Below are 26976 nucleotides of genomic sequence, written 5' to 3'. Positions count from 1 at the left end.
TAAACAATACAGTGGGTCAGTGGCCTCTTTCAGTGACCAAAGACCATATATGAATAGGGGCTTACTAGCCTTCATATAGTTTTGAGAAGTACAAGAGAACAAAGAATAGAACTGAGTAGGTGGGGGAAAAAATGAAATTGGTTACAGGGCTGGCAGCATCATAGGGGTGAGGACAACATGGTTGGTTACATCAAGAAGAGTAGGCTAGCCCTTGCATGGAGGCTAGCAATTACTCCTCTCTGTCTTGAGGAATGCTTGATTGATTTATGGGACCCATCTGTATCCTGAGGCTGTTGATAGTGGTCTGGGATAACAGACTTCCTTGCTTCTAGGAAGGAGATAGGACCCTCATTAATTATACAGGGTTAGGCAAGAATAGGCAGTACATCTTGTGGAAATGTACCAGTTTGGCTTGTAGGCCTTCCAAGATAGCAAACAGATGTTACGGAATTTTCCAGGACCTGAAAATATGAGGAATAACAAGTTTTTCTTTGAACTAATTCAGAGAGGAAAATTCAGTTCCTGTGACTGACTCCTTGTTGATTGTTTGAGTTTACCTGCAACATTGGAGATAGTGGACCAGATTCCCTCATGACCACTGCATCCCTCAAGGATAACAAATTTCTTTGAGCCAAGAATAGAACAGTGATCAGCAAGAGAACTTAACTTCTAGACTTAGCTCATAGACAAAAAGACAAAAAAAAATGTGGCTTGAGCAATTGTACAGAAATGGGCAGTAATACTGAGTAGGATTAATTACAGAATAGAATCAGCAATAAAATGACAGAGTCAATTTACTTTCTTCATAATGTTAATCTAAAGCAATATGTGAGCTGTGGTTATTCTCCCAGGCTAATACCTTTTGTTTTTTTCCATTGAGAGAGACAGAGACAGAGACAGAGAGAAAGAGTAAGGTTTGTGAGATAATGACTCTCTATTCCCCACCCCCCTTTGTATTTGTATTTTCTTTTTATGGAGTATCCTAGAAGGGAGAAATAAGTGACTTTCTCTTCTATCTTCTTTCTTTCATAGTATATTCCTTTTTCCTCCCTTATCTCCTTTAAAGCCAGCAAAACGGGGAAAAACAATCACACTCTGGCCCTCTTTTTGTCTTAATTTACTCTCTCAGTGACGTTTGCCTCTTCTGCCTCTATTGGAATAGAAGTACTTGACTGTCACTGAGTCCCTTCTACTTGCTCAGATGTGTTTTCCTTTCCAGGCTTCTCTCGTCTTCCTTGTGCATATTTCAAAGATGCTATCCAGTTAAATGGGGGCAATATCACAAAGATGACCACATTACCCAAATTAATTTACTAATTTGATTAATTTCAGTGTGATACCAATCAAACTACCAGGGAATTGTTTTGTAGAGTCAGAAGAAATAATGAAATTCATCTGGAAGAGCAAAAGATCAGCAATCTAAAGGGTACTAATGAAAAAAGAGTGGCAAGAAAGAGGGTCGATGAGAATCAGCTCTAAAGCTATACTGCCAAACAGTAATTATTAAAAATGATTTGGTAACCAGTGTAGTGAAACAGATTAGGTACACACCAGGAGCCAGCTAACACAGTAGCTCAGTGTTCATTAAACCCAAAGATCCCACTTCCTCAGATAACACTCACTATTGGACATAAATTTCTTAGAAAACTGAAAAGCCATCTGATAGAAATGGGGTACAGACCAGTGTCTCAAACCAAGATAAACTCCAAATTGATACATCAGTCAGTCAATCAGCCAATATTAAGCATTTCTGTGCTTAATAGAAATGCTAAGCAAGGAAAAAAAAAATTACCTTTTAGATCTGTGGATAGGGAAAGAGTTCCTCACTAAATAAGTGATAGCATCAACAAAAATAAAATGTACAATTTTGATTATATAAAGTTAAATTTCTTTTTTGTATAAATGGGTGAGATTTTTCCTTTGTGTCCTCAGCACTTAACTATGGTTCCTGACACATAGCAGTCACCCAGTAAATGTTTAATTACTGACTGTTTAATGTAGTTAAAATTAGAAGTGAAACAAGTAATTGGGGAAAAAAGTTTCTGAAAAAAGTTTCATATCATACATAGATACCTTCATGTGCACGGAACTGATTTCTATTTATAAGACTAAGAGTCATTCCTTAATAATTAAGTGAACAAGCAGTTTTCAAATGCTCAATCACTATGTGAAAGTGCTCCAAATCACTAATAATGAAAGGCAAATTAAATTAACTCTCAGGTCCAAATATTGGAGAGGCTATAGAAAAGAGGCACATTGATGTCCCATTTGGAACTGGGAGTTAGACCAGCCGTTTTGTAAAAGCAATTTGTGTCGCAGAGTTACTAAATTGTGTATATCTTTTGAGTCAATTGTACTACTACTAGGCTTATACCTCCAGAGAGCAAAGAAAGAAAAGGACCTCTATGTACAAAAAAATGTACATAAGCTCTTTTCAAAGAAGCCCCAAATACAAAGCTAAAAAGGAGGGTACCTTTTGGAAATGGCTAAAAAAAGCATAATATATGAATATAATGGAATATTATTTTGTCATAAGAAATTATTAGATGTACAGTTTCAAAGGAAACTGGGAAGACCTGAACAGATGCAGAGTTAAGTGAGAAGTATCAGGAAAACAATTTACACAATGAGAACATTACAGAGAAAACTAACTTTGAAAGACTTGAGAATGCTGATTAATGCAGTTATCATTCACTATACCAGAGGACTGAATAATAATAATGATAATAACAACTAGCATTTTTACGATGCTTCAAGATTTTCCAAGCACTTTTCATATGGCACTCCTTTGATCTTGAACCTGAGGCTGAATGATGTTGAAGACTTGCCCAGGGTTACACAATTAATAAGTGTGAGTCAGGATTCACACTTGGGTCTTCTTGAACTACTGTCCCATGTGCTATCCAGTGTACTACCAAGCTGAAGATGAATATTGCCTCCCTCCTTCTCCAGGAGAAGTAATGGACTTTAGAAAGTCCAGAATGAGACATATATCTTGGACATAGCAAATGTGGGAATTTGCTTTGCTGGATTGGATACATTTGTTGTGAGGGCTGGCTTATTTTTAATTGTTAAATTGGGTCAGGTGGGTACAATTATGGAAGGGAGAAATAGAAAAGAATAAACCAAAATAACCTCACAACAACAAAGATTGTATTTGTTTCTGCTCTTTTCATCAAGAATGCTTAAAAGTCCATTTGTATCCATCATTTTTGTAGGTTAAGTTATTCTTGGTTTGAAAGACTTTTTCTTTTGCCTTTTGGCATGGTATGTCCAGGATAATCTTTGCTTTATAATAGTTGCAGTAAAATCTTCTCTGATCCTTATTGTGGTTCCTGAGTGCTGGTCTTTTTCTGTTTTAGCTGCTTGTCAGTCAGTTAGCATTTCTCCAAACCTACTTATTATGTATCAGGCTCTGTCCTTAGCACTTCAATGATTTTTTCAATGACCTAGAAGTTCTGAATTTTGGACATGACATTTTGAGGTGTTTTCAATGTGGAGTTTCTTGACGGAAGTGACCGGTGGACATCTTGGAAATGAGTCTTTTATCTGAGAAACTTGCTTCAAAGATTTTTCCTCCATTTATCTGTTTCCGTTTCCGTTTTTATTAATTAAATTTGTTTGAGCAAAAGTTTTAATTTTATATAATCAAAATTGTCCATTTTAACTTATATTTTTCTCTCTGTTTCCAAGGCACTGCCCTTGGCTTAATCTCCTGCTGTGGCTCTAGAACTGGGCTGCTGGGTATCTGGGCTGCCTTTCAATGGTCTTGCCCTGTTTCATGCTGTGGCTGTGTGTGGGCTGCTTGGGTGCTGTTCTGACCCCCCACCCTCCTTTTTTTTTTTTTCATGTGGCTTTGGTGTGGGCTTCCAGTTTGCTGGGTCATACTTAGGCTCCTGCCACACTGGTGTGGACCAGTCCCTCCTATAGTGCAGCCACTGGTCTGGTCTTGCTTCTTTGGGGCCTCACGTATTGGCTATGTGTCTGCTCTGTGTGGGCACTGGTCTGACAGGCTCCAGGCTGTTTGCATGCTGCACCTTCTGCCTGATGTGGCCTTTTTCCCACTAAGAGCTTCAGGTTTCTGGCAGTCTTTTTTTGTGCCATCTTGAACTAGAGGGACGGGTTTGTAGCATTCTTTCCAATACAGCCGTTCACTATAACAGTTAATTCATTTTTAGTGCTTATCACACCATCTTATCAGCTGGAAAAACTGTATACTGTTGAGGGAAGGACTTCTTTTCCTGTTTCCTTTTCTTTTTCCTTTTTCTTTACCTTTTCATGGAAGGATAGGGGAAACCTAGGCAACAGGGGAAGGAGTTGGTATACAATGAAAGACTGCCCCAGATAATACTGGACAATCAGGGAAATCTTAGTGCCCCTCAACATTCCAGCAAGTCCACACTATGTCCAGGTTCATTTCCTCCAGTGTATTCCATTCACAAATCTCTGCAGATCCCAAACCTGCCCATCCTTCCAGCTTCAAACAAAATCCAGCTCTGCACAAAGTTCTCTGTTTCTCTGAGTGTTCATATCACCTCTCCCATCCTTGAACTCTGGTGACATTTCTAGTTTTTTACGTTACACTTCTAGCACGTTATCCTATACACTCTCTGCACATTTCATGAATTTAGAGCCATTTGCCTCTAAAAGACTGTAATCCACTTGAAATCATGTAATTGCCACTGCTCTGTCGTGTTTCCCCTGTGCCTGCTCCTGCTGTGTGGGGCAGCTCGTCCGTTCACAGTCAGTGACAGCTGCGTTCTCGTTCTTGTCTGTCTTTTTACATGCCGCGTTCTCTCCTGATTGTCCTTATTGTGTTTCATTAGAGGCGGCAAGTCGTGCCATAGTCCAGTTCCTGGAAATCAACCAGAGTGAAGAAGCCAGCAGAGGTTGGATGCTTCTGACGACCATTAATTTGTTAGCGTCCTCTGGGCAGGTTAGTTTTACCTTTTGTGTCTTGGTGGCCAAAAGCAACATTGTGTTCTTACTGAGTTTTCAGTTTTAGAGTTCTTCTCAAACAGATGTTTCTTTGATCCCTTATTTTAATGCATGTATAAATGAAGACTTTAGTCTTGAAAAAGTCTTTTTCTATTTTAAAACTTTTTACAGTGATGAGAGAAGGAACACTAAATCACTTTGACATTTACACTGAATCACTTTGGCATTCTTCTTAGGAGAAAAAAATTTATATGAATCTTTTTCCTAAAACTGTAGTTTTGTGATTCTAAATATTCCTTTTGGAGTTTTAAAAATACTTTATATTACTTTAAAAGTGTTTGATATGGTCGTTTTTTATAGGAATCCATTAGTGTTCTATATATTACCAGCTTTTGACCATTTGCTTATCAAATAAAAAATTACCTCCTGTGACCAGATGATAGCCTCATAGATTTACAGCTGGAAGAGATCTCAGAGATTGTCTAGTTCACCCCTCTCATTTTACAGATTAGGAAATTGAGGCCCAGGGGTGTTGACTTGTTTGCCCCAGGATACAAGTTATAAGTATCAGAGATTGGATTTGAACCAGGTCTTCTGACCCCAAAGCTAATTCTCTTACCACTTTATCACCCAAGGGTGAAATTGATCTAATTTACCTCTCTAAATAAGTGGTTTTGCATTAGGAATATCTCTTACCTAGAACCCCTAGTTTTACAAGGTGGTACTTGGGTCCAGAGAGACAGAGAAAAGGAGGAAGTGCATCCCAGGATGGGGAACAGCCTAGGCAAAGGTGCAGGGAAGGGGGATGGAGTTTTGTGTCTGAGGAATAGCAGAGGCTAGTGTGCAGGCATAGGAGTGAACTAGGAAGAAGCTAGAAAAGTAGGTTGAGGTTAGGTTGTGAGAAACTTTAAAAGCAAAACCAGTCAGTCATCCAGCATTTATTAAGCACCTGCCAAGTCCTAGGCATTGTGCTAAGCACTGGAGATACAAAGCTAAAATGAAACAGTTCCCACACTCAAACTTACATTTCAGTGGAGGAAGAAATTGCCTTATTTACCTAGTTAGATAGAAGCCAACTGGAGCTGACCTGGTGATGGAGAGTGATTTCCCTCACACCCAGGCCTTCTCCTGTTCCAATCTCTTTGGTGTTTCTCCTTTACCTTAGTCATTGCCTTGGCTGTGGGGCAGACACAACTGGTCACTGATGAGCAGAGTCACCCATTAGATTGTGAGCTTCTTAAGGACAGGAACTGTCTTTTGTCTCTTTTTTGTTTCCCTTACTAAATGTTTATTGACTGACCAATCGTAGTCCTTTCGGTAAGACCTTAGAACCACCAGGCCTTACTATTTGCCCTGCGCCATGCCTGAGGACCACTGGGGCTTATCATATACTCTACTGCTCTGCCTTCCAGACGTCCAGGTCTTGTAGTTTACCACAGCTCTGTACTCTTAAGGACCAATGTGCTTTTCCATCCATTGTATCTGTAGTGTCCTTCACTTCAAATGTGAGCTCCCTGAGAACAGGGACTTTCTTGGTTTTCTCTTGTATCCCCCTTGCTTCACAGTGGTTGGCATATAGTAAGTACTTAATAAATTTTTTTTCATTCATTCACTGTCTGGCACATGGTAGACACTTATTAAATGCTGGCTGGTTAATTCATAAATTTTATCCTCATGCTTCATGAAAATCATACACTTGAAACATAGACATTAAAACCTCAAGGATCTGAATTACTTGAGTTAGAAAATGATAATGGTAGATGAATTTTAGGATTTCAAGCAGAATTTTAACCCTGATTTCGATTTATTCATTCACCTGTAATCTTGTCACTTAACTCTAAATCAACAGGACTTCGTAGCTATAAGGGACTGCTGAGATTATCTAACCCAAAACCTTTCTTTCAAATTAGAAAACTCAGTCCCAGTAGGGTTAAGTGATTTGTCCCAAAGCACACAGGCAGGTAGCATTTGGCAGAGCTGGGATTTGGACCCAGTTCCTTGGATTCTAAATTCAGTTCTTCTTTCTCCTCTGTCCATTTCTCTACAGTCCAAATGTTTACTTAAAAATAAACAATGAACTGGTATTCTATGTAGAAAGCTATGTGCAGTTTTATATTTTAAAAAAGATTTAAAGGTAGAATTGCAAAAGATTTTAGGCAAGCGTTATGGTCCTAGGTCTAGTAACAAACTCCACACGCACAGAATTATGGGAGGGTGATAATTAAAAATTAAAGGCAAGGTGATAAAATGAAACCCAAAACCATCAGCCGATTTTGGGTCAGATTTGGAAATCTGAAAATTAGAATAGATTCTTATGTTTGGAATGCCAAAGGTGAGGTCTTCCCCAACAGTTTAAGAATGCTCTAGAATTATAAAATAATAATAATATTAATAAAAAGATTCATTCTGTAAAATTTGGATTCAGTCAAAAGGCTGCACTTAAGGATCTAGAAGGCCACATGTGGTTTCAAGGCCTCAGGTTCCCCATCCCTACTTAAGATGTTCTGTTTTAAGCCCTCCTAGCTCCAAGATTCTGTGATGTTTCAGAACAGTCTTAATATTATAATATTTAAACAAGTCATAAAAGTTTGGAAATGGAATATCTTGTCTGTCATATTTTTTGTCTTTGCAATCCTTAAAATGATGTTACCTCAAATTATATGCTTTATAATTACAGTTTGAGTGTTAACAGTTTGTTCAACTGCATAATGTTTGGATTTCTTTGGATTTGTGTTCCAGAAAACTGTAGACTGCATGACCACTATGTCAGTGCCTTCCACGCTGGTTAAATGTCTCTATCTATTTTTTGACCTCCCACATGTGCCTGAGGTAGTTGGAGGCGCACAGAATGAGCTACCTCTGGCTGAGCGCCGAGGCCTTCTCCAGAAAGTCTTTGTCCAGGTAGGTAGAATGCTCGTCTACTAGTTTGGGCCTGGTCCTGTTACTGGTGATTTGACGTGCTGTGAAGAAAGTGGGGTGGGGTGAGTGCAATGTACTTTCTAAAATGTAGTACCCAGACCCGAAGACAGTATTCCAGATGTGGTCTGACGAGGGCAGAGTGTGGCAGGACTGTATTGTCTTTATTCCCGACGCTCTTCACGTAGCTGAAGATTGTGTTATTTTCTTGGCTACCGTATCACACTTTTGACCCGTATTGAGCTTGCAATCCACTAAAATCCCCAGATTTTTCCCCCCAGGCAAACTGCTATCTCCCCCATCAGGTCTCCCCCATCCTGAATTTGTGAAGTGAGTTTGTTGAATTCAAATGTATAGAACATTTATCCCCGTTAAGGTCGTCTTGTTCAAGTTAACCTGTTCTGGTCCGTCAAGATCTTTTTGCGTCCTGACACTGAAATCCATCCATCCATCCATCCATCCATCCTGTTGGCTGTCCCTCCCGACTTTGTGCCATCTGCTGATCTGATAAACATGCTAACCTGTCTCTTAGATCCTTAGTTTTCTTATTTGTGAAATGAATATAATAATGCCCATAATGATACCTCACAAAGTTGTTGTAGGTATCAAATGAGATTAAAGAGCTGTAGAAATGTCACTTTTTCTTATTAATTATTCTGTGTAAGGAAATGACTAATTTCCAAATACTGACAGACTTTTAGAACCCAACTTTTATGAATTAGCTGGCCATGTTGGGGTTACAAAGCAGGTCTCCCATTCCCGTGGTCAAGGCTTTTTCTTCTGTGTTACATTTTATTTTGTTTACTGCCCGGCAGGTGAGGGATTATTTTTATAATTTCCCCATGAATCAGGTGGCACTTCAGTGATATTATTAGTCATTTCAGGGATATTTTTTGTGACAAATGAATGTTTTGTCTTTGTATTTTGTGACAGATAACATGGTAGTTACTGTCATGCTAACGTTGCAATATCTTTTCAGTAGTTTCTATGCACAGAAGAAGTGGCAAAAGAATACAGTTGCTGTCCATAATGCTTTCGTTCTATTTATGCTCCATTCAGACAAAATGTAGAAATGGTTTTAATTCTCCTAAAAAACCAGTGTGACTTTCACAGTGAATGGTAAGGCCAATATGGTTCATATTTTTAAGCTTAAGATAATTAGGAATAGTGACAGTAATCTCCTCCCAGTAGGGCAGCTAGGTCATGCAATGGATAGAATTCCAGGCCTGGAGTCAGGAAGACCTGAGTTCAAATCTGGCCTCGGAAACTTATGGCTGTGTGACCCTGCACAAATCACTTAACTCTCTTTGCCTCAGTTTCCTCATCTTTAAAATGAGCTGGAGAAGGAAATGGCAAACCACTGCAGTATCTTTGCCAAGAAAACCCCAAATGGGGTGATGAAGAGTCAGACATGACTGAAATGACTAAACCACAGCAACAGAAATACATCGATATATTTAAGGAACTCTGTCCCCTTCTTGTGCATGTGTGTGTGTGTACATGTTGTATTCTCTGTACTCATTAATTTCCTGTCCTCTGAGCACTCATTTACTTAACTACCATTTAACATTATCTCTTAATTCTCTTATTTTCTCTCACCCCTATTCATGACATGTGGATTCTATCTTTTATGTTCTGTTCCCCCTCAGTTGGCTTACTTGCTATGAGATAAAAATCTGTGTTCACGAGGCAGAAGGGCAAGTTTCGTAACAGATCTTGTAATAAATAAAAGGTATATCTTAACTTAGAAATTTATTTCTGACTTTTGTCAACGTATGGAAGTTCTCAGAACTCATCACCAAGATGATCAGAGTACTTAAAAAATTTATTTACCTGTGTTTACTTGATTGCTTACCTCATTTCTGTATGTAGATTACGGAATACTAAGGGACGAGATCATATTACACAAAGGAAAGTAAAACACAGAGTTTTGAGTGACTTTCTGCCAAACAGTTGTATCCTATCTCAACCAGATGGCTGCTCATTCAAACAGTACAAGTGGCAACAGATCCACACCCTTCCATCTTGTGAGACTGTTCTCCATGTTTCTTCTGTAACTTCTGCACAAGATGTGTGCCTAACATGCTGGAGATTTTTCCTCTAGATCAGGGCTTCTTAAACTTTGTCCACTTGTGACCCCTTTAGACCCCATATGGAGTCACAACCCACAGTTTAAGAAGTGCTGTCCAGATCCATTGATATCATTTAGAGAACTGCAGAGCCTAAGCCAGCTCTGTGTTTATACCTCACTCTTACTGTGAGTTTCAGCCCATGAAACATTTCAGTGAAATAATGAGAACAACAATAATGATGATGATGATGATGATATAGCAATTAATTATTATTTTGTGTGTTTTAACTATTCCTGTGATTTCATTGGTATAATCTACTAATATAGATGAGCATCCATAGGTGCTTGACAGTTCTAGACCAAAATGGACTGGGAATTGAACCTATTGAATTCCTGATTCCAAAGTCAGCCCTCTAACCACATACCAGCCAACTTTCATTCTTCTTTCTAGTTAAAAGTCACAAGCTAAAGTTCAAATGCTTAGAAATGATGTTTTAAAAAATGTTAAGATTTTTTTTTTCAACTAACATTAATTGAGTTTTCTCTCTTCCCTCCTCACTGGAATCCAACTGGAGTCAAAAAAGAAAATAAAAAAGTTGTAACGTGTCTATGCATAGTCAACTAAATCATATTCTCTCAGTGGCCATGTCAAAAAATATGAATTTTATTCTACATGCCCTAATTCTGTCACCTCTGTGAGGAGGTGCGTAGCATGCTTCATTATTGGTCCTCTGGAATCAGGGTCAGTAATGACATTCATTAGAGTTGTCTTTCAAAGTTGTTTGTTCTTATAGTGTTGTTATTTTATTAATTGTTCTTCTATTTAATCTCACATCGTCTTTCCAGCTTTTACTGCAGTTGTCCCTTTCATCATTTATTATGGTGTAGTCATATTCCATTATGTTAATAGGCTATAATTCGGTCAGCTACTCTCAATTATTGGGCTCTGTATCTGTGTTCCCAGCTAGGCAGTGCAGTGCCAGACCTGGAGTTGGGACCTGTGTTCAAAACTGGGAGCGCACTCTTATTAGCTGTTACTTTATCTGTATTTGCCTCCGTTTTCTTAACTGTAAAGTGGGGGTAATAATAGTAACTCCTTTTCTGAGTTGTTCTGAGGATCAAATGAGATGATATTTTTAAAGTGCTTAGCATGGTGCCTGGCACATAGTAGGTGGTCCATCAATCATAGGAATAGTTAAAACACACACACAAAATAATAATTAATTGCTATATCATTATCATCATTATCATCAATAAAGAGACATAATATGAATATTTTTGTACATATGAATCCTTTTCCTTTTTTTTTTTTAATCTCTTTGTGATATATGCCTAGTTGTGGTATTGTGGAAAATTGCCTTTTAAATGGTGAGGTTTTCCACATACAGTAAGTACTAGATTAAATTAAGATGACCTGATGATTTAAGGTAACTTTCTTTTCTATTTGTATAAACGATTATTCTCCCAAGATTCTTCTGTCGTCAGAGCTTTTATTTTTTCCTGACTTCCTAGTTCTTCATTTTTATCAAAAAAAAGAATTCTATTTCTGGCATATTACATATCAAGATGAGATGTGACTCTCAATTATTGTGGTTGTATTTTTATAATAATATGAGACAAATGGATCTATTCTATATGAAACAGTTGAAAAAATAAAAAATATAAATCTTATGTAAACCTGTTAAAGTACATGCTGTGATGGTAATATAGACCTCCAGGTTGTAGATTTTTCTTGATACTTTAAAATCAAAAGCATTAGTTCCACCTGGTTCTAATGTAGTGATACCTTAAAGGTACATTTTAGGTCTGTTTCTTCTTTCCTTCTCCCACATCTAACCTCCCACTTTCAGTTTATTGATTGATTGATTTTATTCATTTGTAGATATTGGTGAAACTCTGCAGTTTTGTGTCCCCAGCAGAAGAGCTGGCTCAGAAGGATGATCTCCAGCTTTTATTCAGTGCAATAACCTCCTGGTGCCCTCCCTATAACTTGCCTTGGAGGAAGAGTGCTGGGGAAGTTCTCATGACCATATCGCGTCATGGGCTTAGCGTCAATGTAGTAAAGTATATTCATGGTGGGTAAAAAAAGTTTTTTTCATTTTGTCCAGTTTTTCTCTCCTAATGCTTCAAAATAAAAGTATTTATAAGCAGATTTTCTTTTTAAGTTGGCAATGAAAATATGCTCATCCATGTTTATTTAGGTATATCATGAAATTCAGTGAGTTCTTATAAATTCCAAAATATGTATCTGGAAAAATTTGTTTCACTTCAGCTTGAATGTTCAGTCATAATCATTCTTCCTCCCCTAAAAATGTGAAATTTCATTTTTGAGGTTTTGTGGATAGTCTTATTGACCTTTGAAGAAAGTCTCCATCAGGGGCACAAATGATCTTTTTTGTTGACAGTATCTCCTACTAAGTTCCTGTCCTGATGCTTCATGCTGCTGACTGCAATTTCCCAAGGTGGTGGTTAAGGGAGAGCATAGGCTCTGCCAGATTACAAAAGCCCAGGAGGAGGGGCAGCTTGGTGGCTCAGTGGATGGAGCTCTGGCCCTGGAGTCAGGAGGACCTGAGTTCAAATGCGGCCTCAGACACATAAGTAGCACTCACTAGCTGTGTGACTCTGGGCAAGTCACTTAACCCCAATTGCCTCACCAAAAACAAAAACAAACACAAACAAAAAAAGGCCAGGAGGAACCGAAGACCAGCCTAGTTACATGCAGAGAGGCTCTTACTGGAATTCTGGCTGATAGGTAATAAAGTTTTTTTGTGTTCTGGAAGCTCATGAAAGTGCTCATGTGGACAGGGTTTAAAATCTGTGTGGGAGGGTGCCACCTACACCAACACAGTTGTAACAGTGATGCTGAAGAAACTTATAGCACAGATGGGGGCTTTTCTTATCCGTGATTCTTACTAAGAAAATCCTGATTTAGTTGTTTTACTTATTATATGTGTCTTAATGTCAGTAAGTCTCTAACAGTTTCTAAATAGGAGAGAGCTGGCTTCATTCCCAAACAGTTTGCTTATTTTTTATCCTAGCCAAATTTTACTTGACTTGTAACTGATGTTTCAAATAAAATTTGAAATAAATTTATCTTCCTTTACATTTAATCTCTTTTGATTTTTACATGAGATGGATTTCTTTGTGAAAAATTGACTGAAGATAAGAGAATGTAGAAATCTACTCCCCAGCCACTCATAATTTGGCTGATAGGATTGTGTCCCAAACTGGTAGCAACTTTCTGTGTTCTTCTTACCTGAACTATTTCTGTATAATTCTGGACTGCATTTGTACTGTTGTAATTTTCCTTTAAAATAGCAGATATTCCTTTGTCTCTTGTCTTTATGCCGTAACAATAGAAGAAATCCAAACTGTAATGTGGAAATAGACTTTGGCAAGTCATATAACCTATGTTGGTCTCAGTTTCCTCATCTGTAAAATAAAGAGATTGGAAAAGATGGCCTCTCACATCCCTTCCAGCTCTGTGTTTGTGTTCCCAGCTGGGCAGTGCAGTGCCAGACCTGGAGTTGGGGCCTGTGTTCAAAACTGGGAGCAGACTCTTATTAGCTGTTACTTTATCTCTGTTTGCCTCTGTTTTCTTAACTGTAAAGTGGGGATAATAATAGTAACTCCTTTTCTGAGTTGTTCTGAGGATCAAATGAGATGATATTTTTAAAGTGCTTAGCATGGTGCCTGGCATATAGTAGGTGCTCCATCAATGCTAACTATTCTTCTTATCCTGTGATGGAAATAGACCATAAAACATAGTTTCTGTCTCTCTCTGTGTGAGCTCACATGTGCATGTACACACACACACACACACACACACACACACACACACACACACACACAGTGTTTAACCTATATTGATGTGTCTTCCTTCAGAGCTCAGGTACTGCTCATTTTTGCCTTTTTGTATCCTTAGGATCTAGCCCAGTGCTTGTACATTATATTTTGGTTTTGGTTTTTTAACATTTCATTTATTTCATTATTTCATTAGTATGAAAAGCTCTCTCCAGGTACAGATTTGCACTTGCTTTGCAGTTGAGGCTGAGAGAGTAACCTTGTGCACTGAAACATTATTATACAGTTAAGATGTGTCAGAAGCAAGATTTGAACCCAGGTCTTTTGATTTTGAGGTTGATTCTTCCTCTAGATTTTTTCCATGTTTTATAATGCCTTGCATGTGATGGGCATTTGATAAATGTTTATTGAATTGAATTGACTTGAATTATTTCCAATATTTTTCTGTAAATAATTTCTTTTTTAGAGGCATGATTTTCCACCAAATAATTCAAAATTTCTTTTTACTTTCAAAAGAAGTTAAAGTAAATCTTGTCTGTCATTTTAAATGTAACGTTGTAATTTCTAAATATTTGACAGCTAACTTAGCCACATTTAAGGATGAATAAAAATGTGCAAAGTAATTGAAAATTGTTTTTTTTGTTAATATATAGTAGTTGTAACTTTTTGTTCTTGCAGAAAAAGAATGTTTGTCAACATGTGTTCAGAATATGCAGCAGTCAGATGATCTTTCTCCCTTAGAGATCGTTGAAATGTTTGCTGGGCTTTCTTGCTTTCTCAAAGATTCCAGTGATGTTTCTCAAACACTGCTTGATGACTTTAGGATATGGCAAGGATATAACTTTCTCTGTGATCTCTTGCTCAGGTATGAAGCATGTATTTTATTAATGTTTTTTTTTCTCATGAGTTTTTTTATTCTTTTTGTCTCACTTATTTCTGTGTGATTTGTGTGTGCATTTGCATAATGAGATCCAGTTATTTTTTTCGGGGGGGGAACAGAACAAAAAGAATTTTTTTTCAATTTGATACTTGTTTTCACAGGATCAGTTCCCTTTATTTGATTTTTTCTTATCATTCCAAATACCCAACCCCATTCCTGGGCCATCGCAGCCCCCTTACATAGACAGATGGAGTATATGGCCTTAATGCACTACTATTTTCTAGCAAAGGTATGATTGTGTGGAACGTCAGATGTGCTCTGGGGAATTGGATCAGCAAGAGTGGCAAATAAGAGGAGTAAACCCTTTTCCTTCTTTACTAAGCAGTCCCTCACTAGTTGTGAAAAAAATAATTTAGCGTATTCATATCTTGGGCCTGATGAAGAATCTTCTCCTCTTTAGTTCACTTTCAATTACCTCTACTTTATTCTATTTCACTCTGTTTTATTAAGAAGATTGAGATGTGGTTATATAGAGCTATAGAAACTTGTTATTTTAAGTATGCTAGTGGGCCCCATTCTTTGTCTTAGAAGATACACAAATACATAGGACGTGTGTCTGGTGACAAGTACTACTGAGAAGCGTGCACCTTCCCTCCTTACCGTTCCTAGGCTTTCTGTGCATTTTAACCCGTTCCACTGTAGTTAGTCCCTCTCATCCTGAGCCACACTTTGTTACTAGTGAGGCAGGTATATGAACACCTGATACAATATTTATTCATTATTCTTCCCCTGTGTTTTCTTGTCTGTCTATTCTTGTTCTGCAGCTATGCTTTTATGATGGGGTAGGAACGGGGAGAAGGGTAGTGAACTCCCTCCACCATTTTGGATAAGCAGTTTGTTAATTTTATAATAAATATTAGAAAGTTTGTAACTTATTTGGAGGTGAGTGACTTGCCCATGACCAGACTGCTAGTATGTGTCAGACCAACAAAATAAGTGGTTGAACCAGAAAGATACATTACATTATTACCATGTTATCACTTTAATATTTAAAAATATCTATGATTTTTATCAATATAGACACTTTTACCTAGTAACAGATTAAAAGCCTCTGCATTCTGTTCCTCAGTACTAGACACACTCCATCACTTGGAACTATTCCAGTTTGGTAGCACTTGCCAAAACTTATGCCCTACTGATGAAGAATCACCTCTGTGCCATGATGAGACATTGGAGTAGGACTCGAGTGAAGCAGCCATGTTAGGAGAAAGTTTAAGAGGATTTAGAGAGATCTTTCTAAAAGGGCTTCATCTTACAAAAAAATGTTTTGCAAATTATCTATAGTCACATATTCATAAAGCTGCCTTGGCATCAAAATTACATTCAGCTGGAACAGACTTAGTAATGTTCGAGTGAATAAAAGCCAGCTATTTGATAGATAAAGCGTTTATTAAGCTCTTTTAACAATATGTCTCATATTGTACTGTCACATCAGCCAAATCCAGACAGAAATGAAAGTCTTCCTTGGAGATAGCTTTGCTTCCGGTTTATTTTAGGAAGAATATTTTTACAATTTCACAGAGTTATAAAATTCAGTGTTGGAAGGGACCTCAGTGACCTCCTATATAAATAACCCTTATCTTAAAGAGAAGTTCCTCTACAAAATGCCCCAAAAACCTAGCCTTTGATGGAAGGGTGTTTTGTCCTCTTATCCCAATGTCGGTAGAATATTGTATATATTGTTAGATGCAGCCTCTCTACTGAGTATTTTTACTAATTGTTTTTGTCACGAAGAAGTGTTCATTTGGGAGGATGAAAGGATGATTTTTCCCACAGAAATAACGATGGTTCAAAGACAAAAGACATTAATAAGATGTATTTTAAAAAGAGAAAGATTGCTGGATTTAAAGTCATGGATTCAGAGCTGGAATGTATGTCAGAGGCCTTCTGGTCTACAATATATCCAACAAGTGGTCCTCTGTGCTTTGCTTGAAAAAGCTGTCAGTGAGGAGTATTGCGTCACTTCCCAAAGCATCTCATTCTGCTTTTGGGTGCCCCTTGTTGACGAATATTAATAGGTCACCTGAACTTGTCTTTTTGAGTTGCCGTATTTTCCAGAAGCACTGTACCTGGAGTATGCAGGAGGCCCTGAATATGTCAGGCAGGGGCGAAGATCCTTTTCCCCCACCCCCACCCCTAGGCGACATAATGGGTTGTCTGCATCCCAGACTGGACTTCCTGTGTGTCCTTGGGAGTCAAGACAGGCACCAGTAAGTCTGCACTAGGCTTGTGTTAAGCAGAACATCCTATTTTTGTAGTCTAGTAATTACCAAGGGAAAAGAATGAGGCTTTTGCTGTCATCTTGCTCCTCCCTTTGGGAGGGGTTTTGTCTTTTTCCCACTTGTACTGCACCTTTCCCCCCTCATGCATTCCCCATGCAAATTCTGTATGGATTATGAACTGTTTGGTTCTACATGCATGTTCATTTCTCTTGCAGTAAACCTGGTTTTCATGTAAGTTTCATGAATTTGTGATCGCCTGTTAACACCCTAAAATGAAGTTTTTCCTTTCGTCAAATTAAATTTGCCTTTTTTGCAGCTAACACCCATGGCTTCTAGCTGTTCCTTTCAGGAAAAAGAGTTTCAGCCTAATCCCATTTAAGTATGACACTCCTTTGGATGCCCTAAAAGGTGTTGCCTAGAAGAGAACACAGTATTCCATATGTGTTTGACTAGGGCAGAGGAGAATGGGAATACCACTTCCTTGTTCTGGATGTCATATCTCTCTTAATTCAGCCTAGATTGCTTTAGCTCTCTTGTATGGCATGTCCTAGTTATTGAACTTACTCCAATAAGCCTTTCAGGGCTCTTTTTTTTTTCTCCATACTCTTTTGCCATGCCTCCCCAGTACTATATTTGTAAAATTGATTCTTTTGTTTTTTAATTAATTAATTATTTTTTGGGTGAGGCAGTCAGGGTTAAGTGACTTGCCCAAGGTCACCCAGCTAGTAAGTGTCAAGTGTCTGAGGCTGGATTTGAACTCAGGTCCTCTTGACTCCAAAGCCAGAGCTTTATCTACTGCGCCACCTAGCTGCCCCCTAAAATTGATTTTTTGAACATAATTCTAAGACTTTATATGTATCCCTGTTAAATTTTATTTTTGTACATTTAGTTCAGTGTTCTAACCTGTCCAGATCTTTTTGAACACTGACCCATCCATGGAGTTAGTTCTTACAGCTTTGTAGGGCTTAGTACAATGCCCAGCACATAGTAGTTGCTATATAAAATTCTAGCTGTTATTATTATCTGCAAATCTGATTACCATCTGTGTCATTAATGAAAATGTTAAAAAATAATAACGCTAAGCACAGATCCCTGAGGCATGCCATTGGAGACCTTTCTAGTTGACATTAAGCTAGTAATGAGTACTCTTTGGGTCCTGCCATTCAGTCAGTTCCCTTTCCATCTAGCTCTTATTGTTCAATTCCCTCCCAGCCCCTCCCCCCAAGAATAGCATAAGAGACTTTATCAAATACTGTGTTAAAATCTTTCCCTGACCTGCCCTTCTAATAACTTGGTCAAAAAAAGAAATGTTTAGTCCGGCATGACTTGTTCTTGATGTTTCCTTGTAATCACTGCTTCCTTTTCTAGGTGTTCAATTACCATCTCTCTACTAACATATTCTAGAGTTTTCCCAGGAAATAACAATCAACCCCATTGTCTGTAGATGCTTCTCTTTCCTGTTTGTGGGGGAGATGGAATGGGAAGTAGAGATTTTTCTCTTCTCATTTCTCATGTTCTTTCAGAGGTCACTGTAGTTGGTCACATACTAGCTAGTTCTTTTAGAATGCTGTTCATATGGACCAGCTGACTTTAACTTATGATCGAGATGTAATCCCTAGTAAATATGTGCGCAAAGGACATGAAGAAACAATCTAAGTGACTTAATCAATAGAATGTAGAAGTGGGAGTCTTGAAGATAGAATGTGAATTCCACCTCAGACACTCATTGTGTAGTCATTTAAACTGCCTTCAGCCTCAGTTTTCTTATCCGTAAGATGGCTATAATAATAGCATCCATCATGGGATTGTGGTTAGGATCAAAGTACGTGAGATAGTGTATGTAAAGTGCTTTTCAAATCTTGAAGTGCTATATAATGTTACCCATTATTATGGCATATAAAAATGCTCCAAACCACTAATATTAAGAGAATTTCACATTTTAAAACTGAGGTTTTATTCATCCCCATGAAATTGGTAAAGATGGTAACAGAAATAGTCAGTGGGATGAAACACACCTTCTTTCCTTTGAAACTGGGTGGAGTTGGGATGGGAAACTAGAGGATGTGAATTTTACATACACTGTAAGATAATATATTATCGATTGTTTTTGTTTTATCTTTTTGTTGTTGTTATAAGGTACAGCTCTGTGCAAAGTAAAGGAGGCAGTATCCCAAAATGATTGAAACAAAAGACATCAATAAAAATAATTTCATAAATAAAATCTGAAGTAGTCGATGAGTTCTCTGAGCACCCCCCTTAGTTTCTTTAGGCAATGTTGCTCTCTTTGCTTCCTCATCAAAACTGTTTCTTCTTCTATCTTGGGAATTTCATTACCAATTTCATTACTTCCTCTTCTGGGCTGACTTCCTCTGTGTAGTTTTTGTCCATGATCTCCTATTTATCTTTCCTCTGAACCCTTGGAAATTTGTTCTAGAAAAATATTGGGTTTGGGAGGTGGAGCCAAGATGGCAGAGAAAAGGCAGGGACTTGCCTGAACTTTCCCCCAAACCCCTCCAAACAACTTTAAATAATGCCTCAAATCAAATTTGAGAGTGGCAGAACCCACAAAAGCACTGAGTGAAACAACTTTCAAGTCCAAGACAACTTAGAACTAAGGTTGTGGGAAAGGTCTGTTGCACTGAGGTGAGAGTAGAGCACAGCCTAGCAACCTAGACCGTGCCCCAGCAAACCAGGAGTAGGCCTTGGTGGCGATGGAGTCAGTGGCATTCTCTGGACCTTTCAGGCCATAGACATTCAGGGGGCCAGAAACTGGTCAGAAGGAGCTTATGGGGGTCCATTTGCTGGCACCGGGGGCAGGACTCTATTGCATTGCCCATACTTGGATCTGGGTTGAAGTCCTGGGTCCCAGTCCCAGGACAGGGAGGAGCACTAGCACACCAGAGTTTGCAGCTACAGAGCAGCTGGGACCCTGGTCATGGTCCAGGTTTCAGGGTGAAAAAGAGTACCTGTGATCTCTCACAGAGCAGAGCACAGGCCAGGAGAGTAGTAAACACTCTCTCCCTAGATTATGCCACCTTGGAAGAATCAAAAGCTTAGAGGTCCCCAGAATTATCCTTGAAAAGATATGCACAAAAAAACCTAAAGCTTAGGACAGTAGCTCCTCCACTCTGGAAACAGAGCCCTACTTCAGCATAGAGTTAAAAGTCAAGAAACAGGCTGGGAAAATGAGTAAACAGAGAAAAAGATTCTGACTATAGAAAATTACTATGACGATGGGGAAGATCAAAACACATACTCAGAAGAAGACAACAAAGTCAAAACTGCTACATCCAGAGCCTCAAAGAAAAATATGAGTTGGTCTTAGGCCATGGAAGAGCTCAAAAAGGATTTTAAAAAATCAAGTAAGAGAGGTAAAGAAAAAATTGGGAAGAGAAATAAAAGTGATGCAAGAACATCATGGAGAAGGAGTCAACAGCTTGGTAAAGGAGGCACAAAAAAATTCTGACAAAAATAACACCTTAAAAAATGGAACAGGCCAAATGGTAAAAGAGGCACAAAATCCAGTGAAGAAGAGAATGATTTCAAAAGCACAATTGGCCACATGAAAAAAGATACATAAAAATTCACTGAAGAGAAGAACTTGAAAAGCAAAATTAGCCAAATGGAAAAAGAGGTACAAAAATCCACTGAAGAACAGAACTCCTTAAAAGTACAATTGGCCAAGTACAAAAGCTCACTAAAGAAAATAATGCCTTAAAAATTAGATTTGGGCAAGTGGAAGTTAATGACTTTATGGCACATCAAGAAACAATAAAACAAAATCAAAAGAATGAAAAAATAGAAGAAAATGTGAGATAGCTCATTGGAAAAACAACTGACCTGGAAAATAGATCCAGGACAAATAATTTAAGAATTATTGAACTATCTGAAAGTCATGATCAAAAAAAGAGCCTAGGCATCCTCTTTTAAGAAATTTTCAAGAAAAACTGTTCTGATATTCTAGAACCAGAGGGTAAAATAGAAATGGAAAGAATATATTGATCACCTTCTGAAAGAGATTCACAAAATGAAAATTCCCAGGAATATTATAGCCAAATTCCAGAGCTTCCGTGTCAGGGAGAAAATACTGCAAGCAGCCAGAAAGAAACAGTTCAAATATTGTGGAGCCACAGTCAGTGGCTCACAGGTTTAGCAGTTTTTTCTTTAAAGGATCAGACAGCTTAGAAGATGATATTCCTGAGGGCAAAAAAATTAGGATTACAACCAAGAATCACCTTCCCAGTAAAACTGAGTATAATCCTTCAGGGGAAAACATGGATATTTAATGAAATAGAGGACTTTCAAGCATTCTTGATGAAAAGATCAAAGCTGAATAGAAAATTTCACTTTCAAATACAAGACTCAAGAGAAGCATAAAAAGGTAAACAGGAAAGGGAAATCATAAGGGATTCAATAAGGTTAAACTGTTTACATTCCTACATGGTAAATTGTTACTTGTAATTCCTAAGAACTTTATCATTATTAGGGCATTAGAAGGAGTCTACATAGACAAAAGACACAAGTGTGTATTGAATATAATAGGATAATTATCTTAAAAAAAATAAAATCAAGAGGTAAGGAAGGAATGCATTGAAAGAAAGGGAAAGGGAGAAGTGCAGTGGGGTAAATTATCTCACGTAAGAGGTGAGAAATAGTTTTTACAGTGGATGGGAAGATAAGGGAGGTGGGGGAGTTTGTGAAACTTAATCTTATTTGGAATTGTCTCAAAATGGAAATAACATACGCACTCAATTGGGTATACAAATCAATCTTACCATACAGGAAAGTAGGAGGAGAAGGGGATAAGAGAAGTGTTGGGAGGGAGGCGCTGATAAAAGGGAAGGTGAATTGGGGGAGGTAAAAGTCAGAAACAGAACACTTTTGAGAATGGAAAAGGTGAAAGGAGAGAGTATGATAAACGGGGGAAATAGGATGGAGGGAATTACATAGTTGATAATTATTACTGTGAAAAAAATTTTTGCAGCACATTTCTCTGGCAAAGACCTCATTTCTCAAATACGAAGAGAACTGAGTCAAATATAGAAATAAGAGCCATCCCTCAATTGATAAGTTAAAGGATAGGAACAGGCAATTTTCCGACAAAGTAATCAAAGCTATCTATAGTCATATGAAAAAAAATGCTCCAAGTCACCTTTGATTAGAGAAATGCAAATCAAAACATCTCTGAGGTACCACCCCACACCTATCAGATTGGCTAATGTGACAGAAAAGGAAAATGACAAATGTTGGAGGGGATGTGGGAAAACTGAGACACTAATGTATTGTTGGTGAAGTTGTGTACTGATTCAGACTTTCTGTAGAGCGATTTGGAACTATACCCAAAGGGCTTTAAAACCGTGCATACCTCTTGACCAAGCAATACCACTACTAGGTCTGTATCCCAAAGACAAAAAACAAAAAGGAAAAAGACCTGTATGCACAAAAATATTTATAGCAACTCTTTTAGTGGTGGCAATGAAATGGAATTTGAGGGGATGCCCATCACTTGGCAAATAACTGAACAAATTGTGGTACACGATTGTGATGGAATACTATTGATGGGCAGCATGCTCTCAGAAAAATCTGGAAAGACACACATGAACTGATGCAAAGTAAAATGATCAGAACCAGTAGAACATTGTGTAAAGTAACAGCAATATCATATGATGATCAACTGGGAATGATTTAACTATTCTCAGCAGTACAGTGATCCAAGACAATTCTGAAGGACTTATGATGAAAAGTGCCCAACTCCAGATAAAGAACTGATGAAGTCTGAATGGAGATCAAAGCATGTTTATGTTCTTTATTTCTCTTTTTTTTTTGTCTTTTTTCTTTCACAATGTGACTAACATGGAAATATGTTTTGCATGACTGTACATGTATAACCTCTATCAAATTACTTGCTTTCTCAATGAGGGGTTGGGAGAAGGAGGGAGAGAATGTGAATTCAAAAATGTTTAAAAACAAATGTTAAAAATTTTTACATGTAATTGGAGAAAAATAAAATATTAAATTAAAACAAAAAAGAAAAATATAGGATTCATGTTAGTATATACCTGGCTTTCTTTTTCTTCTTTATCAGAAATTCTAAGAGTGACTACTCCCTTACCACCAAGGTGCCCATCATTTCCACTAGAACACTCAAGTTTGCCAGCTCTGTAGGTCTGCATAGTTTGCACAAAATAGATTCCTTTTTTTCCACAGCATAAACCAGATCAAACAAAGCAGGCCTTTCTTGTTTCCTTGCTAAGGAGATGTCTGTGTGCATTGTATTCAGCTGTGGTCAGCGTGTTAAACATAGATAAAATAAGCAGGTAAGGTAGGTTTAGGTAGGGTTTTGCAGTTATTTTAGTGCATTATTAACTTACAAATTACATTTAGTATTTGTGTTAAATTTAAGGCTCTGTATTTTTTTGTTGTAAATCAAACTCATCTTGCCTTTTATAGATTGGAACAAGCAAAAGAGGCAGAATCCAAGGATGCTTTGAAAGATCTAGTTAATTTGATCACTTCTCTAACAACATATGGTGTCAGTGAACTAAAAGCAGCTGGTATTACCACAGGGGCACCATTTTTATTGCCTGGATTTGCAGTTCCCCAGCCTGCAGGAAAAGGTGAGTCAGTTTATTTTTATCCAGATGCACTTAGAGAAATAAAAATGTAATTTAAATATATTTGTTGTCATTAGTATTATACATAAGAAACCAGTTTTAAAAGTATTTAGCAAAATTTGCATATTTTATTTTATTGATTACTTCAAATTAAAAAATAATTTAGTAGACATTATAGCTGACTCAAATGTTATAAAGTGAGTTTATATGGAATTATACAAAATTTAAATTTAACTGTTGTTGGTGTTGTTATTAGTCTTTTTTTCTAGAGACTAGCTCTGCCTCTCTCGCCCAAGCTGGAAGGGTAGTGGCCATTCACAGGTCCAGTTCTGCTACTAATTGGCTCCATTTCTGACCTGGGCCAGTTGTCACCTCCTCTGGCAGCCTGAATTCTCCCCCACTGCAGAGGCTTGCCATATTGGTGTCTCACCTAGTGTGGCTGCCTGATCAGCCTTAGCCCACTGCAGGTTAGAACTCCCAAGCTCACGGGATCCAGTAGCCTCAGCCTTCCAAGTAGCAGAGATTACAGGTGAATGACTCCCATGAATGAGTGCTGGACCTGGACTCAGGGAGACCTGACTTCAAATTCTGCCTCAGACGGAGATGATGTGACCCAGTGTGACCCTGGAAAGTCAATTAACCTTTCTGGGCTTTAGGTGCTCTGTAAAATGGGATGATGAGAGCACCTACCTCCCAGGGTTCATGTGATGATTGAATGGGATAATATTTGTAAAGCCTTTACAAACTCTAAAGTTCTATATAAATGCTAGTTATTGTTGGGGTTACTACTTTTAGAAATTTGTTTTAAAATTGATAATTTGGCATGATAACTAGAGAACTGGCCTAGGAACTGGGAAGACCTGGGTTCAAGTTCCTCTTCTGACAAATATAAAGTTATTAATAAAAATCTATACCAAGCGGGGAAGGGGGGATGAAGATAGGCTTCATGCACGGGTTGGTATTTGATCTGCATTTTAAAGCAGAGACACTCTACATAACCATGTGTACACTTTGTATTACAATATTTTTTTAATTCTTTAAGCCTTTGCATATGAGTTACATATATACATTTAGTTAATTGACTTTTATTAATTAAGTCATGAATTACACTTCTGTGTCTCTTGTATACACTCCCTTCCAACATCTCTTGTGTGCATTCTCTTTTCTCTTCTGATGCTGCCACCCCTCTAGTGTAGGCCCTCATCACCTCCCACCCGGATCATTGCAGTAGCACGCCGGTGGGTCTCTCCCCACTCTAATCCATCCTCCGTTCAGATGCCAAAGTGATCGTCCTAAAGTGGCCACATCACCCTCATGGGCTGAATAAGTGCCCTATCCTCTGTTTAGCATTCAAAGCTCTTCATAACCTATCATCCATACCCACTAATCCTCATTCTCCACCTTTCCAGTCTTCTGACATTTTACCTCCCTCCCTCTGCTCTGTAACCTAGTGACACCGCCCTTTTTGTGTTCCTCCCATAAGATGTGACATTTCCCAGCTCCAGGCATTTTCACTGGCTATTTTTTTTTTGATGAGGCAGTTGGGGTTAAGTGACTTGTCCAGGGTCACACAGCTAGTACGTGTCAAATGTCTGAGGCCAGATTTGAACCCGGGTCCTCCTGACTCCAGGGCTGGTGCTCTATCCACTGCACCACTCAGCTCCTCCTTCCTTGGCTATTCTTAATGGCTGGGAAGCTCTTCTTCCTCATCTCTACCTCCTGGATTACCTGTCTTCTCTCAAGTTCTGACTAAAACCCCACCTTCTCCAGAAAGCTTTTCCTGATTTTCCTTAATTCTGTTGCCTTCCTTCTATGGATTATCATTCATTTGTTCTGTGTACAGCTTGTTTGTACATAGTTTTTTATGTTGTCTTCCCCATTAGACTGTGAGCTCCTTGAGAGCCAAGACTTGTGTTTTGCCTTTCTTCATTTTCCTAATACTTTAGACAGTGTCCGGCACCTAATGGAAGATTAATAAATGTTTATTGATGAACTGGCTGTATTATTACCTCTCTGTAGGTAACTCCCAAATCTGTATCGGTAGTTCCAGCTTCTCCCCAGAATTCCAATCCCAAATTTCTAATTGCAACTAGATAATTTGTACATAGATATCTCATGTCACCCCTCTACTCAAAAGCCTTCAGCATTCACTGTACCCTAAAGTGTAAAGCACAGAATCTTTGTGCTAACATGTAAGACCTTTCACAGTCTGAGTTCAGCCATCCTTTCCTGCTTTCTCATTATGCTCCTCTGTACGCGTGCTTTCTTTTGGGCAAACTGAACTATGTTCCCCCTCTTGTTCTCATCCTGCTTTCTTCTGTTTCTTCCCACTTTACCTCCCAATTCCTTGAAATAAATGATATCCTTCCCAACACCAGCTTCTATATGCTAAGCCTTTCCTCCTTTAAGACCCAAAGTGGGTACTATGAATCTTTTCTTGACTTCCCCAATAAAATGCATGTCTCTTTCTGTCGTGTTATAGGACTGTTCCTGGACTTCTCCTTTGAACTTAGTTTGTTTTCTTATATCTATAAATAAGCACATATGCTAGGCGTTCCGTGGCCTGTCCCTGTGTCACACAAAATTGCTGTTGTGCATCTGGGCTTTTAAGAGTGTATTATTTTAAGTAAAGCTGGATTGTTCATTTTAAAGATTAGCTAATTTTTAGTTCCTTTGGTTTGAAAAGTGAAAATAGTGTCCTTGATGATTGAGTATTGTTACCATTAAAAAATTTGTAATGTGTACATCCTAATGAAATGTATTGGGTACGCTTATGGGTTTTATAGTTTTTTGACTTTCCTTCTGTTAGCTATTTAAGAGTACATATGTCTTTATATATCCAGTTTGATGAATTAAGTCATTGATTCAAAAATATTTCATAAGTACTTATTACATGCCAGGCATTGGGAATATCAACACAACAATGCCAAGATAAGATGTATATTGATAAGTAAATACAAAATTTATAGAAAGTAAATACTGAACAATTTAAGGGAGAACAACTGGGAAGATAAGGATAGGCCTCATCTAGGAGGTGGAATTTGATCCGACCCTTTTTAGAACCTAGAGATTTTAAGAGGCCAAGGTGAAAAATGGTCAAAGGATATAAACAAAGAATTCTCCAAAAAAAAAAAATTCAAACTTGTCAACCATATGAAAGAGTGTTCCAAATCACTGATAAGAACAATGCAAATAAAAATAAACCCTGAAGTTTTACTTCATATCCAGCAAATTGGCCAAGGTGATAAAAGAGGGGAATAATTAATGTTGGAAAAAGGCATGCTAATTAGTACATTCATTCTGAAAAGCAATTTGGAATTATGCAAATAAAGTTGCTGAAATGGTTATACTTTTTTGACCCAGAGATTCTAATGCTGGATATACATCCCAAGGAAGCCATTAATTTAAATATATATATACATAAACACACACACACACACACACACACACACACACACACACACACACACA

At 38.0% G+C, this 26976-nt stretch overlaps 1 protein-coding gene across 5 annotated transcripts in view; it reads left to right on the top strand.

Annotated features, from left to right (window-relative positions):
- Positions 1-26976, top strand: part of WDFY3 (WD repeat and FYVE domain containing 3) — a 296048-nt gene that overhangs the window by 79495 nt on the left and 189577 nt on the right. For all 5 annotated transcript variants that reach the window (XM_027853427.1, XM_027853425.1, XM_027853426.1 and 2 more), the window contains exons 4-8: positions 4827-4936; positions 7678-7839; positions 11808-12000; positions 14408-14594; positions 23342-23508. In XM_027853427.1, the coding sequence (XP_027709228.1) occupies positions 4827-4936; positions 7678-7839; positions 11808-12000; positions 14408-14594; positions 23342-23508 (819 nt within the window). The remainder of the gene's footprint in view (positions 1-4826; positions 4937-7677; positions 7840-11807; positions 12001-14407; positions 14595-23341; positions 23509-26976) is intronic.

The sequence above is a fragment of the Vombatus ursinus genome, unplaced genomic scaffold, assembly GCF_900497805.2.
Source record: "Vombatus ursinus unplaced genomic scaffold, bare-nosed wombat genome assembly UNPS02009975.1, whole genome shotgun sequence".
Taxonomy (NCBI): domain Eukaryota; kingdom Metazoa; phylum Chordata; class Mammalia; order Diprotodontia; family Vombatidae; genus Vombatus; species Vombatus ursinus.
The sequence above is the reverse complement of the archived record's forward strand: the minus strand, read 5'-3'. Positions and strand labels throughout refer to the sequence as shown.